At 39.9% G+C, this 19,126-nt stretch overlaps 1 protein-coding gene across 1 annotated transcript; it reads left to right on the top strand.

Moving 5' to 3' along the window:
- The first annotated feature begins 3,244 nt into the window (after positions 1 to 3,244).
- LOC121929504 (pepsin B-like) lies at positions 3,245 to 12,460 on the top strand. Its single transcript, XM_042465123.1, has 9 exons — positions 3,245 to 3,300; positions 3,432 to 3,585; positions 6,268 to 6,385; positions 7,852 to 7,970; positions 8,928 to 9,133; positions 9,765 to 9,887; positions 10,082 to 10,226; positions 11,396 to 11,494; positions 12,308 to 12,460. The coding sequence occupies exons 1-9, from the start codon at positions 3,245 to 3,247 to the stop codon at positions 12,458 to 12,460; spliced, it is 1,173 nt and encodes a 390-aa protein (XP_042321057.1).
- Positions 12,461 to 19,126: the final 6,666 nt, after the last annotated feature.

The raw sequence follows: 19,126 nt of genomic DNA on the forward strand, positions 1-19,126 counted from the left end.
CCAGTAACGTTGAGGATCATCTGACCTGGGAGTTTCTTCTTCTGACACTATCTCTTGTTTAATCTGGGATTGTCTCATCATAGGATTTTCTTGGTAAAAGATCTTCAAAAGGAGGTTTATTATGGCTCTCCCATGCAGTACAAACAAGTGTTAGCTCTGGTGCCACTGCTATTGTCTCTGAGAGATCATCTGCCAGTGTGACCCTTCAATACTGTCACTGCCCAGTAGCTGGTTAGCACATTTAATTGGGCTCTTCATCAAAAGCCTGTCTGATATGGGAGACCCTACCAGCATCACTGTTACCATCAACATAGCCTCTTGCCTCACAGCAGCACACAATCCCACCACCGCAGTAAGGTAGTGCTATGATGGGTGTATGACTGTGTGTTATTTGTAGTGACAATGCATAATATTAACACTACTGATAACATACAGTATTTTAAAGTCATTTTGAACACCCAAAGTGCAGTACTTATCTTTCCTCAGTAATTTTATAGCATCCCAATTGTAAATCAGGTTGGTATTCTTTTTGCATTTTGCAGGTGGAAATATGAAGGTGAGCACAGGCAAGCTTAGGCGATTTTAGACTCTGATTGTTTTTTAAGAGGGTACTTATTATTATGTACCCTACTTCACTCACTTCAAAATGTTTTTGAAACTTTTTCTTGGGTGATTTGCTTGTACATCCTGTTTGTGATATATGGCACAGGCTGACAAATTTCCACACCTGAACTGGACATTTCCAACTCTCTTTTTGTGTGTGTGTGTGCATTAGACATCTACAGGGTTGTAAACCTTGGGGAATCCCTGTTCCTGAGAAAGCTATATCAGTTAAATACCTTTATCCCCTAGATCTGTTAAAGATAAAGTAGGCCTGTGCAGGGGAAAGGTGACAGAACAGTTTGCGCATCCCAGTATTACATGCAAAGAATCAGAGGGGCTGTGCAGACCGCCTCTAAGGGGTGGCCTCCATCTTCGCCAGATCGGGGCCACAGCAACCACACACTGCAGCACTGATCTGGCTTTTACAGGGTGCAAAAAGGAGCCGCAAAAAATGACTCCTTTTTGTGCCCTGGAAAGGGCACCATAGCTGCTGTGCCACAGCTTTATGGCACGCCTTTGGTACTGCATAATCTAAATGCAGCACCAGAGGAGCACCATAATGCCGCATGCATGCAGTGTCATACTGCCATGGGGCAAAATCAGGGTGTGTGTTGTGTGCATGCCACACCCCAACTGCCCCCAGGCTGGCCTTAATGGCCCCAAGAGAGTCCAGCCTATCTATAAAGCTACTTTAGAGAAAGGAGTTTCTGGGTGGGTAAATTAGTAGTATGCCTGTGTTCTAGTCAAACCTTTCAGAATCCACCATATGATTTCAATAAGTAATGCTTTTCAGGATATGTGGCTGCCTGGATCTGGGGGAATAGAATATTGTAACTCTAGGAGGGAGAGAAAATTCTAGTTTCCATGGGTATGGAGCAGAGTAAGAAAAGGCTGAACAAACACCACAATGGAGACAGAGGGAGGCAGGGCAGCATGAGAGGAGAGTTTGGGAGAAGAGATGAAAAATAGTACTGGGTTAAGGGACTGAAATGTTTCTAATCTGGATGAAGATGGTATAGGCTGAATAAATATTGAGGTGAAGGGAAAATAAGACAAGCAAGAAAGAAAAACTGTTGGCAGTGGAGGGACATAAGAGAAAGAGCACTGTGTGTATGTGGAAGAGATGGTTTCTATCACAAGTAAAATGGAGAATACTGATACATTCCTAACTGAGGGGGGAAATATATACACACATCTGGACAAAGGCTATATTACAGTTTATTTCAGAAACATGTACAGTATAGAGAGAAAATGTTCCCATAAAATATAAAACTGCACCACACATTAATAATAATAATAATAATAATAATAATAATAATAAATTTTATTTGTATACCATTTTTCCCTAGATCAAAACGGTTTACAGACTATAAAACTATTACAAACATCTCATAAAAATAGATAAAAACAAGTAATACAATTATACAAACACAATCATTCATAGGGTAAGGCAGAGAATCGATGGCATCAAGAGCGCTCAACTTCATTCCTCAGGGGGGAAGGCTTGGCAAAAAAGAAAGGTTTTAAGCCTCTTTTTAAATGTTTCTGGGGGGGTCATGAGACGGAGCTCCTCGGGGAGACTGCTCCAAATCCATGGGGCTGCCACTGAAAAGGCCGTCTAGGATGTGGAGTCATATTTGGAAGATGGAATCTTCAACAGATTCTTCCCTGATGTTCTGAGTATGCGGGGAAGATTGTGTGGGGAGATGCGGTCCCTCAAGTAACTCGGGCCCAAGCCATGTAGGGCTTTGTAGGTAATAACCAACACCTTGTATTGTGCTCGGAAGTGAATGGGCAGCCACTGAAGATTTTTCAGAATAGGTGTTATGTGGTCAAACCTGGATGTGCCAGTGACCCATCTGGCTGCCATGTATTGTACTAACTGAAGCTTCCGGGCTTGGTACAAGGGTAGCCCCATATGGAGAGCATTACAGAAATCTAAGCGAGAGGTTACCAGAGCAGGTACCACGGTTTCAAGGTCCCTTTGGCCCAGGTAGGGTCACAGCTGGCATATCAACTGAAGTTGATAGCAAGCTATAATGGACTGGTTAAGCAAAACACATTGCTGATTTAAACTAAAAACCCCATTAAAGGTAGGGTTTTTAAAGCAAGTACAGTGGTCTAAGATCATAGTCCATTATGGTCCAATAACACTGGGAAGAGAAACCTAGAGTTGCTTTGGATATTGGTTGGACCTCTCTGACCAAAATTTGAACCTATACAGGTCATGTCAGTATTTATCAGAACTATTGTGATTATTAACTTGCCCTTTACTATTTCAAAAAAGATTAGTGCCCATTTTCCAAAGAAACTGATAATTAATATCTTATCACTATTTTCTTCTTAAAAGCAAAGGTTTACACTAGAACCAATTTTTATATCTCAATCTTTTCTCAAAATCAAGGACACAAATTGTTTTTGAAACCTTTGTTATCAAACGAGCAGAATTCCCTATTATCTGTATGGAAACAGAAAGTGTAGATATTGGGCGTGCATAATGATATGGGAAATCAAAAGTAAACATACAAGTCCGTAGAGGACAGTTGTCTTTAGTATAAAAGTAGGGGCACAACAACTAGAACCATGGACAGGGTTTGGGTGGGTTCTCTAGCAGATCGCATTGGTGAAAACACTGAGCACCATGAAGTGGTTGATTCTGTTCTTTGTTTCCCTCCACCTCTCAGAAGGGCTGGAAAGGTAAGTATCCTCACTAGCAGCATAATTCATGAGTGAGATGAATAGGAAAATGGGTGAACAAAAAAGCATAAGATACACGAAGGGGTTGAAATCCTTCAATTGACCCCCTGAGATTACTGTGTTCTGTGCAGAGTCATTCTGAAGAAAGGGAAATCCATTCGTGAGAACATGAAGGAGAAAGGTGTGCTGGAGGAATTTCTGAAGAAGAACCATTTTGATCCTGCATTGAAATACCACTATAATGAATACAATGTTGCTTATGAACCAATATCCAATAATTTGAATGTGAGTATCACAACAATATATATTTTGTACTTTTGTTCTTCTCCCTTGGAACTGAAGAAAGTTGGAAAATCGCTAACTGAGAGCTGACTGCTGAGCTCAGTCACTGAGAATGCAATCAAACAACCCATCCACTACCCTAATAGCTTCAAGAATTAATGGATCATTCTGAGTGTGCTCAGTGTTCATGTCTTTTGTGACTCTCTTGGTTTTTAAAATACATAAATAAATATTTAGTGAAATACACTGGAGGCTCAAGTGAAAATAATGAATGCTAAAGAGACTTTTAACCAGTTCTCCTTATGTTCTCACCCTATGTTCTTACTGCTAAGGATGCAAGGCACAATTCAATTCAGCAGTAGGGATTGTTGTGGTGAACACAGCAAGCCAAGCTGCAGTTGTGTGTATCATTTCTTTGGACACCAGTTTTGGTCTTGTTGTTACAAGAGGCCAACATTAATACATTTTGATTCTTATATGGCCTTCCTTGGTGGCAGCTGGTGGCACCAAAGTCAGTGGGGAAGGTGTTATGGGTTTTCATTAAAGGAATTATTAAAGGTGATGAACCCTATCCTCTAAGGTTCAGAAACTTGGATAAGCAAATGCCTATCATTTTCAGACTGAAATCCAAAGTGGAGTCACCCCATCAGCCACAACTGGTCTTCCTATTGGCACACTGTATATTAGGTGCACAGCTGGATGAGAATATAAGAGGCCAGGTGAATCAAATAGTCTACCCAGCGCTATCTTGCTTTTCCACACTAGTTAATCAGATGCTTATGGGAAGCCCACAAGCAGGAAAAAAGAGCAGAGAGCTTCTCTTACTGTTCCCAAATAACTGGTATTCAGAAGCATCTTGCCTTTGATTCTGGATATGGCCATTATGACAAATAGCCATGAATGTGCTTAATCCCATTTTAAAGCCTTCAGCACTGGTGGCCACCACATTTCGAGGTAGCAAATTTCACATTGTAATGATGTGCTAGGTGAAGAAGTATTTCCTTTTGACTGCTTAAATTTCCTATCATTTAGTTTAAGGGGATGACTCCCAATCCTAATATTATGAGAGAGAAAGGGAGAGAGACTTTTCCCTGTTCCCAGAATTTTGTACACCTCCACCATACACTCATTACTTGCCATATTTTTCTAAACCAAATATCCCCTTAACATTGTAACATTTCCTCACAGAAAAGTTGTCAAATATAGTTTTTTTTCTTCAAGGAATACTAAAGCATGTCTTTATGACTCAAAACATTCATTGTGATTGTGTGTGTGCATACTTCTTTGGATCCTAGGAAGTGTGTTGTAGTTTGAGGTCCAAAACACACTGCAGAAATAATCGAGTCTGAGACTGCTTTAACTGTGCTCATTCATTGCTATGGAATCCTGGGAACTGTAGTTTATTGTGGCACCAAAACTCTCTGACAGAGAAGGCTAAATGTCTCACAAAACTACAGCTCCCAGAGTTCCCTAGCATTGAGCTAGGGCTGTTAAAGTAGGCTCAAACTGGATTATTTTCACAGTGTGTTTTGGATCAGAGACGAATGTTACATACAAACATTTACTTCTCTTCCCTCTTAGCAATGCCACAGTTTGCAAGATGATCATGAAGAATATTAGAGTTGGATACACTGTTAAACTGAAATACATTGTTAAACTGCATTCTTCATGATGTTGATACAGGCATACCTCAGTTAACAAAGCTTTTGACAAAGGAGCTCCCTTTTACAAAGTCTTTTTACACTTAGCCAGCACTGCTTTTCTTCCTTCTCTGTATAATTGAAAGTTCTTTCAGTTGCTTTGGGAAGATGCTGAAGAAGAGGGTTGGAGAAATACACATTTTCAGTGTTTCTTTGCTGTGCAACATCTGCAGTAAACAAAGCAATACAGTGTGAGCTGGGAGAGAATAGGATTCTACTCTAGCTGACACTAGTATAGATGTGTGTGTCTGCCTTCAACAGGCAGTAAACAGCAGCTGTCTCTAAAATCCCTTACTGAGCATGCATGAACAACAAAAAAGAAAAGGGAAGAACAGATAAGCCTGCCTCTCCTGGTATCCCCAACATGTTAAATAGAGGGAGAGGAATAGATGTTTACTGTATATACTCGTGTATAAGTCAATTTTTTCCCCAGCCAGGGTGGGGAGGAGGAGGAAGGGCAAGCACTCTCCCCCCAAGCCTTTTCCTCAGGCTGTAGGGGAGGAGGAAGGGCATTGAGATCTTAAGTTTTACCCTCGACTTATCCACGGGTCATGTTAAAATCCCTAATTTTGGCCCCACAACCTGCCCTTGACTTCTAAATGAGATCAACTTATAGTCAAATATATATGGTAAGTTTGACCACCAAAATGGAAATCATAACAAAAATTGAGATTTATGCAAGGCTAACTTGGTCCGCTTGTTCCATTACACACATCCATATTGTTTGCTTTGGATAAAAAGTTTGCTGAAACACATTGAACTTCTTTTCTCTTTTGTAGTGCAGGAACTAATCCCTATTCTTTCCATATTGTTTCTGCCTCTAGTACCAAATTTTCTGTTTAAGAAGTAATGCCCAGGAGCACATTTATTTTGTGAAATGAAATAACTCTCTAGTCACTCTGAGATCTTTGTTAGGAAAAGATAGTTAAAATTATTTAAAGGTGATGTGGAATATTTCATCTGTCCAAAACTTTTCATCTGACAGTCTTTCTACTTTGGAGAGATTAGTATTGGGACACCACCACAGAATTTCCTGGTTCTCATGGACACTGGCTCTGCCAATCTCTGGGTACCATCTGTATATTGCAATACTGCTGCATGTGGTAAGTAATAAATCCATTTGCAAAAGGCTAACTTTAGTTTAGTATTCTAGCCAGCACTTTATCTTTATTAGAAACTATTCAAACTTATTTGCCCAAACTGACAGTTTCTAAACTAAAATGAGGAATGTAATAATGATATATCAGCTAGAACCTCTGAGACCTGCTGTCTTGTTAGACATATCTGGGTCTGAATCTGGACTTATCCAAGTTCAAAAGTTGTACAGTATAAAGTTTACAACTTTACACACATCATGGGATATAATATTAGAGCTCATTTATTGGATGTGTATAAACAACCAGTGTTGTGGCTGTTATTCTTTAAACTTCCATCACAGACGATATGGTGGAATACTAAGGAACAAGGCTCACCTAAGAAGGGTCATAGGGCAATAATGTTTATGGAAGAACATTTTGTTGTGTGTTTTTAAGTCATTCCTGTTTTATGGCAACCCTAAAGTGAACCTATCGCAGGGTTTTCTTGGCAAGATTTTTTCAGTGTGGGTTTGCCTTTGCCTTCCTCTGAAACTGAGATAGTGTGACTTGCCTAAGGTCACTAAGTGAGTTTGCATAACAAAGCAGGGATTCAAATCCTGGTGTTCAGACTTGTAGTCCAGTGCTCAAACCACTACACCACACTGTAGTACGGAAGAACTTATTACAACAAAAATAGGATTTTCTTTGATAAGGCAAATTTGGAGATTGGAGGACATTTTCAGGGATGCTGAAAGACCCACATTTATAAACAATCCACTTGTAAATAAGGTATTGGTAAGCTATGTAAACAGGTTACTTGTAATGAATCCTTTTCTGTAACACGTAAGAACAAAGCTACATTGTGACTGTAACATAACAAAGGATATGTTTTGTCATAAACAGTGTCTTGGGCCCTGTCTGCATGGGCCAAATAAAATGTCCTCCCCCCATCCTCTCAGTGGGGAGTCTGGACAATACATGGCTCAAACTCCAGTTCTTCTGTGAACAGTCCAGATGACTTCAGCCTGTTTAGCACCAAACCCACAGTATATCTCTTTATAATGAATTTTAAAAAGTCACCTTTTGCTCCAGATCTTCCTGGAAGATCAGGAACCCTCAGTTGCAAAGCTGGGTGGCTGTTTACAATACATCCTACTTTGTTGCTTGATATGGCCACTGCCGCCAAGCTTGATCAACAATGGGTGCCTCATTCTGATTTCAGAAGAAGTAATGCATGGTCACAGCTATGCCAGGCAGCACAGTGGGATACATGTGCGAACATCCATGTGGCATCAGAATGGGAGTGCCAGGTAATGGGGGGGGATGTTGGGACAGCTCCAGAGCCAGAATATTCTGGGCTACCCACAGAGTATTTTGGCCAGTGCAGACAGAGGTTGGGAAAGGAATGCATACTTAACACTAATGGACAGTTTTCATTGTCGTATAGAGGCAGATTTATTGTGGTCCCCTCTTCCCATTCTTTTTTATTCTAGGTAACCACCACAGATTCAACCCGAGTGCATCCTCTACATACTACAATAATGGACAGACTTTTTCCCTGTACTATGGGAGTGGGAGCCTAACTGTCATGCTAGGTTATGATACTGTGCAGGTAAGCAGACTTTGTACGATGAAGACATGCATCATCTTTATGTATGCTGTTTTATGAGAAATCTCAAATGGTGGGCTTGGGAAGAATATGAGGAACCTCTGAGAGAAAAAGAAACTCCTGTTCAGAACACAGGGGTTGTTTCACACTCTATAATGATAGTGTTATGATTCCAGTTTAACTGAATGTCAGTATCCTATGGAATCTTGGGATCTGTAGTTTGGAGAGGGATATTTAGACTTTTTAGCCAGAGAGCTCTAGTACCTTACCAAACTACAACCACCAGGATTCCATAGGATGTTGCCATGGCAGTTAAACTGGAATCATAACACTGTAACTGTGTAGTGTGAAAGGACCCCAGGACTGTAGTCTGAACTGACATAAGAAGTACAGTACTAAAGAATGGATTATGCGACTGATGGTACACTAACATTCTGATGGTTCATGTTGTTGTTGTTATTGTTGTGTGCCTTTAAGTCATTTCTGACTTATGACGACCCTAAGGCAAACCTATCATGGGGTTTTCTTGGCAAGTCTTTCAGAGAAGGTTTGCCATTGCCGTCCTTCAAGGTCACCCACTGGGGTTCAGGGTATTCAATACATTTTTGTCAGTTTACAACTCCCCAAATCCCCCCAGGCATTGGGTATACTGGCTGGGGGAATCTAGAAGGTGCAGCCCAAAAGTAACATTTTGAAGTTCTGTAATCCACAGATAGGAATAATCAGGCCTGTGACTACTGTTACCTCCAGCTTCAACAAGCCTAGTTCTGCATAGTTCTCCTAGTGGAGTAGGCAAGTTTCTTTGGTGCAAATGACTATCAAAATACCCAACTGGGTCTCACTGGTTTTTTGTTCATCATTATTCCTAAACTTACAGATAGTATATGTCCTTGCCAGTGATACTTTGAGATATTTTATCATGATTCCAGGGGTGAAATGCATTCATTCCTTTCCCCACAGGTCCAGAACATTGTTGTGCGCAACCAGGAATTTGGCCTAAGTGAGAATGAACCTTCCAGTCCTTTCTATTATGCCAGTTTTGATGGGATTTTGGGGATGTCCTATCCTTCTGCAGTTGTGGGCCATGTAGGTGGTTACACTATTATGCAACAGATGCTGAGGCAAGGCCAGCTTTCAGAACCCATCTTCAGCTTCTATTTCTCTCGGTAAGGTCTGAAATCTGATATTTTTGTATGATTGAATATATACATAGTTCTGAGGCATTCTGTGCCTGATGTGCTGCATTGTTTTCCTCAGTCTTCTGTTTTCCGGGGCCCTTTCACTCTATACAGTTACAGCACTATGATTCCATGTTAACTGCGATGGCAACATCCTATGGAATCCTGGGATTTTTATTTTAAGGAGGGAAATTTAGAATTCTCTGCCAGAAAGCTCTAATGCTTTACCAAACTGTAAACCCCAGTGTTTTATAGGATGTTGTCATAGTAGTTAAAGTGGAATCATAGTACTATGATTGTTGTAACTGCTTTTAGGAATTTTAAAAGAGTATTTTAATGTGTTTTAAAAATGTTTTAGCTCTGCATTTTAAATTATTTATTCATTGCCTCAGGAGTTCTGATGGACTGGGAGATATTACAGAAATACTTTAAACAAACAAACAAACAAACAAACAACATTGTGTTGTGTGAAACAGTTCTTGCTCCCTTTCTATACTTTCCTAACATTTTCTGTTCACTTACTTTTGAATGTATAGACTATCACCAGACTTATGTTGACTATACTCAATCTATACTATAATCTACATTCTGACTATGTGCAAACATTTTATTTTCCCAGACAACCAACTGCTCAGTATGGAGGAGAACTGATCTTGGGAGGTATTGACAACCAGCTGTTCTCTGGGGAAATTACCTGGGCACCTGTCACCCGTGAGGCTTACTGGCAGATTGGAATTGAGGAGTAAGTTATATACGTAACTTCAATTACATCAATGTCAGATTGGCATTCCCCCCCCACTTTAATCAAATGGTCACTGTACTATTCTATTTCCCATAGAGAGAGCACGCATTTTGCCCCAATGTATACGTACAGAGGCAAACTCCTATCAAGTCATTCAGTACCTTTACAACAAAAATTTCTTTCTTTCTCTATAGGTTTGCAATTGGCAACCAGGCTACTGGCTTGTGCAGTCAAGGCTGCCAGGCAGTCGTGGACACTGGAACATATTTGTTGGCTGTGCCTAAACAGTACATTGGCACTTTCCTACAGGCTGTGGGAGCTCAAGAATACAATGGTGAGGTAAGTGGATGTGGTAAATTCTGAGGGCACCCAAGGGTGTCTCAGAGTATTTGTACATCAACTCAGGGAAAGAGGTGTGTTGCTATATATTACTACAGCACAGTGATGTTAACATCACAGAAAAGACAAGCCTAATCAAGTGAACAGAGGACATGGAGCATGCCCTGCATTCATGGAACATTGTTGTTCTACCAGGAGGATTCTGACTAGATAATGTTGGAAAAAAATGCTGAACTAGCTAGATTTTGGTCTGCTACAGAAATAAAATTCATATTACCTCTTATGAATGAGGAAGCAGTCACTAATGCAGCTATAGATAGGGTGTTAGTCTAATAACCAAAGTATTTCTTGTCTCTGGAATGAACTTCAAAATACTTTGTATGTTACTCTGTTTTCTAAATGAGATTTGATTTGACCAGTGTTGAATTTATTCCACTCAATGGATTAATCTTCTGAGATAAACTGGTATACCTGTATTTCATGACCTGAGAGGCAGGACATGCTGTAACATAACTACTATCTTTTCTTCAGCAGCCCCAAAACCATAACTTATGTTCTTTTATGAGACAGATATGTAGAATTCAGATTTAAATACTTATGGAAAAAAATTGACCTTTTTCCAGAGCTTCCTTACCAGCTTAGTTACCATGGCAAGCCCATGGGTGAAGTCAGGCCCCAGAGAAGTGAATTAGTCAACACCATTATCAGTTCAATACATTGATTAAAGATCTACAGAGAGAGATGCTTGGAAATAGTACATTGATTTTAAAATCAATGAATACTCGCATTGATAGCTGACTAAACTTACCATGATCCTAGAACTAAAATGCCAAAGAGATGTTCAGAGCCTCTCTGGATAGCTTTAGATCTTAGCTATCAATGTGAGAATGAAGGGAATTTCTTTTAATCCAGCAGTGTGGACTTGGCAGTTCCCCAAAAATGAAATTCTACAGCCTTAGATGATCTGTTCCTGTACCCATGAGGTGTCATCTGGGAGGCTGAATCAACCTAGAAAAGCTATGTAGACACAGATTTTGGTGTCTACAGTAATCTGACATATTTTGGGGAGGAGGGCTTCTTTGTCTAAACATTTGCAATACATGAATTGGGATGGGGTGGATGGAGAGGTTGTATTTGTTATACTCCAATTAATATTTGTTCTTTCACAGTTTGTGGTGAACTGTAACTACGTCCAGAACATGCCCACCATCACTTTTGTCATTAATGGATCCCAGTTCCCATTACCACCTTCTGCCTACATTGCCAATGTACGTATGTGATAGTTCTTAACTTAATGTCCTTATACAGTGCATAACTTCACCCTGGCTGCTTAAATTTTCAAGCCTAGCTTATATTTGGGGTTCACTAAATTCCAGTTTCACTAAATATCTTGGCAACTGGGCTTTTTTGAACTTTGTTCTGGAAAGCTGTTTTAAAGGCCCCTGACCATTTTTCTCTTTTCTTGTGGTCATCTTTTAGAGGCCGCTGACTTTGAGTGGAATGGTCAATGGCATATTAATACTTTTCTACTTTAGGAGTTGCAAGGATTTCTTTAAAAAAAGATCTTCTCTGGTTGTTATTGCTAGAAGCAAAATATGAATTATAGTAACCTCTATGAAAGCTGAAATAATGGAGTGAAGAAGAGTTCTAGAGTCACTTCTACCAGAGCATAGGTATCATCTCCCACAGTGCTAGCTAGGCGGTTGTGCATCTACCTGGACAGTGTGCACAATCTGTGCTCTGGCAGATCCAGTTTTATTTACTCTGGGTTGCATTCAACTGGGCAGACAAGTGGAAATTCCTGCTCCTTTTTCTTTGTGGCTGCCTCATTGAAAGGGTGGTGAGTAAAGAGACTATCCCCCCAAATTGCAGGTACCTTTGATGAGGAAATCCTGGATCCAGCTACTTTTCTGCAGTGCCATGTAAATTCCCACAATGAATATTTCAAATGTGGATAATCTGAAATGTGGATGTAGTTCTGATTGTATATTCTTGCAAACAAGCTTTTATTGCAGACTTCCCTAAAATGCTCTGTTCTATTTTCCTGTCAAAAGTATAACTGATTTTGCTTTTTCCCACAGAACAATGGCTACTGTACAGTTCAAATTGAAGCCACATACTTGCCTTCTCCGACTGGGCAGCCCTTGTGGATCTTTGGTGACATTTTCCTTAAGGAGTATTATTCAGTCTATGATATGGCCAACAATAGGGTGGGCTTTGCACCAGCAGCTTAAAAAGAAAAAGAAGAAAGCTGAATACTTTCCTAGATTCATAATACTTCTACTCTTTTGGACACTGACAAGATTGATTCTAAATTATTTGGAAAAGAAATTGCAGCAGTCTTAACTCTCTGTAATCCATTTGCCACAGCTTATATGTAATCAGTTGTTTTGAGCTCCATTGTAACAGAGAAATAAACTCTATTATGCCAAACTATTTCTTATCTGCTTGACATTGATTGTATGCATGAAGACCTGAGGCTGATTTTAGGAAATGACTTGATATTTCATGATTTCTTTCAGTCTTGCTTCTTTAATGATTGCTCATATCTTAAGCATGAAAAGGGAATATGTAGTGGAATCTGGAGAGTTCTGTTATCCCAACTGCAACTAATCTAATAGGAGAAATTTCCTTCCTGGAGTAAAATGCATATCTTCCATTAAAAACAAAACAAAACAAAACACTTCCAGATGTTGAATGATGACATTTCCTGAGAGAAGCTAAAAAATCTGAAGGCAGAACATACTACTGTATAATGTGCAAAAACATACTGATAGTGTAAATACTAATTTCTTTGGCAGTTATGTTGCTTCATCTTTGTAGGGCTTTGAGCTCTGATAACAGCCATCATCTTATAAATGTAATCTAGCAAAAAGAAGTACAAGAGGAACCACATTATAAAACAATGAACAGCGTAACAACAACTATTATCTCAAAATACCAGAAACTGAGATAATCCAATGAAATTGATTGGCAGTAGTTTGAAGACATTAAAAAAAAAGCACTCTTCACACAGCACACAATAATTTGAAATTTACTCCCCTAAGATGTGGTGGTAGCTGCTAGCACAGATGGATTTTTTCAGAGGGATAGATATATTAACAAAGAGTTGTTTAGCAATGTTTATTAACTGTGATAGGGAAAATGAAGGTTCAGTTTTCAAAGACCATTTCCCCCTAGATTGCCACATGTTAGGGACAAACAGGACATACATGTCTTCATTATGCCCAATATTTGAGCTTCTGAGAAACATCTGACAGATATGTGCTAAACAAGGTGGAGATTTGGACTGATCCATGAAGACATGATCTTATCAGTCAATTAATGAACAACAAACCTCTTAATGAAATTATAATTTGCTGTGTTCATTTTAGCATAGGCAATTCCATTTCATAATGGCCCATTTTTTCCTAACATAAAGCAGGAAAGAACAAAAATAAGATTAGAAACTCAAAGAGCAGGATGGAATAAGTAGGAATTCATTCAGTCAGTCTATGGATAAGATCTGGGCTGGATTGCTTCTTGATCTTTTGGCTAAAGATCAACGGAGGCATAAAAAGTGGGACGAGGGGAGAGAAACTGGCTTGTGAAGTCAAAGGCTTTCATGGCTGGCACCCATAGGTTTTTGTAGGTTTTTCAGGCTCTGTGGCCATGTTCTAGAAGAGTTTATTTCTGAAATTTTGCCAGAGAAGATGCCAGCCACAGATGCTGGTGAAATGTCAGGAATCAACTCTTCTAAAACATGGGTACATAGTCCGAAAAAGGCACAAATATCTATAGAAACTGGCCCATTTTAAAAGTAGTTGAAAAGAGAGATGTGATGTTTCTTCTAAATTGACTTGACAATACTGGCACTCAATGATGGAATATATATATACACAGGAGAACCTGAAAAAATTGCTTTTTTAATATTACATCTCCCAGAATCCCCCTCCAGAGCAGCCATTTGGCACCTGGGAGGTATGATTCCAAAATTAATTTTCTGCAGTTTCATCATATTATCAGCTTGGTGGTAATTGACCATAAAATGCTTTTTTCCTTTGCTTTTAGGCAAACATATGGACAAGTTGAATCAGTTGTTTTTCAAATTAATAAGACACTATAATATCAGAAATGAAAAGCAGTGTTTCTATGCGCTCCAACATCTCATATGCAAAAACTGGGACACATGTGGCCAAGCAACATCAGAGTGTGGACAAGAAGGGAAATGTTATTAACAAGGGGAAACACACAAGCTAGGAGAGGCTGCAGCAGTCTGTTGTTGCCTAAGCCTACCAGGAGGACAAGATTCTGTTGAGCTAACTGAATGTAAACTACTTTTCCTTTCAAACTCATTTTTCAGTAACCAAAGTAAGCTGAAGACAGTGAGGGAAAGTGGGAGGAGGGGAGAGAAACTGGCTCATTTTAAAACTAGCTGAAAAGAGAGATGTGATGTTTTTAAAGAAAAATTTAAAAGAGGAAAAAATTAAAATTTAAAATGTATTTCCCCCCAAACATGAGACCTCTCCTTTCTTTCTCCCTGAGCCTCCCCCACTCACACCATCTCTTGCACTGAGCTCCAGCATTTTAAATGGATGCAGACAAACACCACATCCTGTGACAAATGGCAGATGTTTGGGGATTAGTGGTCTTCCCCACTCTTAGGGACTCACTTCATGCAGCCTATGCTCCCCCACCTCTTATTAAAGCCCCTGCATATGGGCAAGCTTAATCAACTGAATGATGGAGATGTGTGCATTTGTACATTTCCTGAATGCTGGACTTAAGTTACCTTGGTTGATCTAGTTCAAAAACACCACTTATGTTCTTATGTATGTAGGGAAGGCAGTTAGTGAAGCTGCTGCATATGGGACTGCTAAGTATAACAATAATAAGGCTTTTGTTTTCTGTGCTACGCTGAATGTTCTTGGCTTGTCAGCCTCTTTTCTGGTAGAGACATAGGCCTGTTACAGACTGCCAAAATAAAGCTGCTTTGGGTCTCTTTGGAGGTATGCTATTTAAATGATGCATGCACCCTAAGAATCTGGAAGCTGCATCAAAGTTGCACTCCAGTGCTTAGGACTGGAGTGTGGCTTTGGCACGACTTCCGGACTCTTAGGACCTATGCATCATTTAAACAGCATACCTCCAAAGAGACCCGAAGCAGCTTTATTTTGGCAGTCTGTAACAGGCCACTATGTTATTAATCTCCCATGTGGCATACTCATGGGGTTTATTTTTCCTTTATGTTTGTACTTTTAACAGTATGTTGAGAATTGCTATAACATCCAACATATGCCACCGCCACCACAATTATGATGTTCCCCTGCCCCCCTCTGCTCATGTTGTCAGTGTATTGCTTACATTCTTAGCTGAATCCCCAAGTTAGTATATACTTTGAAAGAAGCTCGTCTGAGTTTTCACACTAGACTGTATAGAGCTGGGGTTAATACCATTTAATTCCTTTTCTTCTTGATAACAACAGGCTTCTGCTATGAGGTAGATAGAAAACATGGATTTTATATACTTGGGGTGATCCATCATTGCCAATGACATTATTTCCTGCACTTGCAAATGTAAAAATGTTCTCAGAGATGCATTTGAGTTGGTTTTTATTGTTAGAACTAAAGATAAAAATGTGAGCTGAAGAAGGATCCCAGCTTATTATCTTTATCAGTGTAAAAAAGAGTATCACATACCCTCCAACATTTCACAGATGAAAACTAGGATATGTGTAGCCAAGCAATATCAGTGGTGTGTGTGTGTCAAGATTGCAAAAAGTGTTGATGAAGAAGAACACACAAGTTAAGAGAAGCTGCAATAGCTTGTTTTCTGCCTAAGCCTACTGGGAAGAACAAGAATCAGCTCCTTCCCCTCCTCCCACCTCTACTAAAATATTTTTGCATTTTAGACTCAATTTGAAGCAACTGAATGAAGCTGAGGACAGAGAAGGAAGTGAGAGGAGGAGAGAGAATTTAGAACATTTTTAAGCATCTGAAAAGGTGGGACGGCAAAGAATTAGACTGGACTGCTACTGCCAAAATGTGGACAGTTGGAGGGCAAGATAGCACTGTTGTTTCCACTTTATGTAATGCACTCATCTCTATATCCAAACAGGCTGAGATGACTGCCACATCAGATCACAGGTAGTTTAAAGAAAAAAAGCTTTTAATCCCCCACCCCACCCCCAACTAAAGCTCTAAAAATCTGGTAGCTAGCCTGATCAGTGGCAATGTGATTTGTGGAGGTTTGTTTGTTTTTTTTAGTTAAAAGACCAAAAAAGTAACTTTTCCAAGCTGTGTCAGATACATATTTGAGCATGTGAATTTTGAATCTAACTCTCACAATATTTCCCTGGAAGCAAATCCTAAACAATAATAATCTCAGCTACAAGGTATGTAGAGATCCTGTAGCACCTTTGCAACTAACTGAAAGAAGTTAGCAGCCTGAGTTTTCGTAGACTAAAGTCAGCTTCCTCAAAGATGCTACAAGATCTCACTACACACTGATTCTACAGACTAACATGACTATATCTTTCAACTACTGTATAAGCTGACAGAGAGGCAAAGTAGTGTTGAAGACAACTTAATTCTCATCATATGATCAAATGAGGACCTAAAGCCAGATTTCATTAAAATATGCTTTGCCTTTTCACCAATGGACATACAATATAAGCTTTTTTTTTCGTTTTCTTTCACAGAAGTGATCATTCTGTTGCAATTGTAGTGATATGTATGACTTCCCAAAATGCTCAGTCTCTGTGGAAACTGCAGAATTAATGCGGTTTGACAATGCTTTAACTCTCATGGATCCATTTTATGGAATCATAGGATTTGTAGTTTGTTATTGTGCCAGAGCTCTCTGAGAGAGAAGGGTAAATAGCTCACAAAACTAAAAACCACAGAATGCCATAGCACACATAGCACTGAACCATGGTATCTAAACCAGTGTCTGTCTATTATTCTGTCTCTGATAATGCCAACAACAGAGTGGGCTATGCCTCAGCTATATGGCTGCCACACCACCTGGTTGGCTGGCTTTCTGTTGCTTTCTAGGCATGCCACCTAGTGGTTGCTTGGATTGTTATCTGGTCCACATTCCAAGTTTTCCTTTCCTTCTTTTTAAAGCAAGTCTCTAGGCCAGGGGTAGGCAACCTTTTTGAGCTGGGGGCCGGGTTGCTGTCCCTCAGACAACTGGGGGGCCGAAGCCAAAAAACAAATAAATAAATTTTTTAAAAAAAATTTTTTTTTAATAAATAAATAAACCGGGACAAATGTAGGACAAAATTTTCAAATGGAGGGCACTTTTTAAATAAAAAATGGAGGACACACCAAAAAAATTGCTGATTTTTAAAAAAATGTTAAGATAAATGCATGTTTCTGAGGCTTCTGTAGACAATTGTCCCACCATGTCCCTCGCGCGAGACGCCAAAGGCCCCAGCGGCAATCGGCGGCAGGACCAGGCTGGGGCCGGTCCCAAGGCCTTGCCGGGCCGCATCCGGCCCACGGGCCGCAGGTTGCCTACCCCTGCTCTAGGCCTTCTATGGGCAGAATTATGAGGGAAAGCACACAGACTGTCTTCTCCCTATTGTTTTATGAGAAACAAGTTGTCCTCTTGCCTTTGTGAGTTTCTAACCCAAAACTGAAATTAACCATAGTTGCAACATTAGACAAGACACATTATCTCTAGCACCAATTTTCAGTTCTCTGAGACTATATTACTACTCTAAAAGAAAATCTAACAAAAGTATGTTCTGCAGAACTTTTGGAAGAAAGTCTAACTGATGTCTGTTTTGCAGAGATCTAGATTAGGCACTGGTTTATGACTGAAACAACTTCCGTGGCTTGTGATGGAAAGGAGTAGTAGAGTTCGGTATCATGCACATATTGTAGGCACTGAACCTCAAAACTCTGGACTTCTCCCAGTGTTTTTATGTATATGTTGAATTGGGGGGGGGGGGAGGCAGACCTAATCCCTGAGGAACCCCACAGGTCAATGGCAAAGAGGTTGAACAGGAGTCTCCCAGCACCACCTTTTGAGTTTGCCTCTCCAGAAGGGAATGAAGCCACTGTAAGACAGTGCCCTCAAGTCTCATTTTAGGAAGGCTGCACCAAAGGTTGCCATGGCTGATGGTATTAAAACCTCTGCAAAATCCAGCAGAACCAACAGGAACACACTCTCCCTATCTAGTTCTTAACATAGGGCATTCACCAAGACAACCAAAGCTGTCAATCAGGTCCAAAACCATATTGAAATGGCTTTAGATAGTTCATTTTATCCAGAAACCCCTGAAGGTGGAAGGCCACCATATACAGAGGGACCTTGTTATCTGTTGGGGGTTGGTTCCAGGATCCCCTGTAGATACCAAAATCCTTGGGTGCTCAAGTCCCATTAAATATAATGGCAGAGCAAAATAGTGTCCCTTATATAAAATGGCAAAATCAAGGCTTGCTATTTGGAATTTATACTTTTCTGTAATATTTTCAAGCTGTGGATGCTTGAAACCGTGGTTAAAAAAATCCATGGATAAGGAGGGCCAACTGTGCACTAGAAGCTTGCCTCAGAATGGAGCCTTAGAGTCTGGCTGATAATTATCCAGAATAGTGGGGTCCAGAGAAAGTTTTTTTTTTTAATGGTTTCATAACTGAACTCTTCAAGCAAGTGGGAACTCTACCTTGTTTTAGCAAGTCACTGACTACTCCCTCTACCCACTGAGCTAGTTCTCATCTGGCTTTTAAAAAATGTTTTAATTTTGAACAAAATGTTGGATTGCTCTTCTTTTTGTAACTTAAGAATCTGTTCCTGTTCTTTCCATATTATTGTTGCTTTTTGTTTCAAATTTTCTGTTAAAGAAATAATGCCCAGGAACACATCTACTTCCTGAGGTATATCTGTACTCCATCTGCTACCTGACATGAGTC

The sequence above is a fragment of the Sceloporus undulatus genome, chromosome 4 (assembly GCF_019175285.1).
Source record: "Sceloporus undulatus isolate JIND9_A2432 ecotype Alabama chromosome 4, SceUnd_v1.1, whole genome shotgun sequence".
In the NCBI taxonomy this organism is placed as follows: Eukaryota; Metazoa; Chordata; class Lepidosauria; order Squamata; family Phrynosomatidae; genus Sceloporus; species Sceloporus undulatus.

Bases quoted from the DNA above. Each gene is read 5' to 3' on its own strand.
- LOC121929504 (XM_042465123.1), top strand. From the start codon at position 3,245: ATGAAGTGGTTGATTCTGTTCTTTGTTTCCCTCCACCTCTCAGAAGGG. The intron at 3,301-3,431 runs GTAAGTATCCTC...TGTTCTGTGCAG, and splicing joins CTCTCAGAAGGGCTGGAAAG to AGTCATTCTGAAGAAAGGGA. The intron at 6,386-7,851 runs GTAAGTAATAAA...TTTTTATTCTAG, and splicing joins TTGCAATACTGCTGCATGTG to GTAACCACCACAGATTCAAC.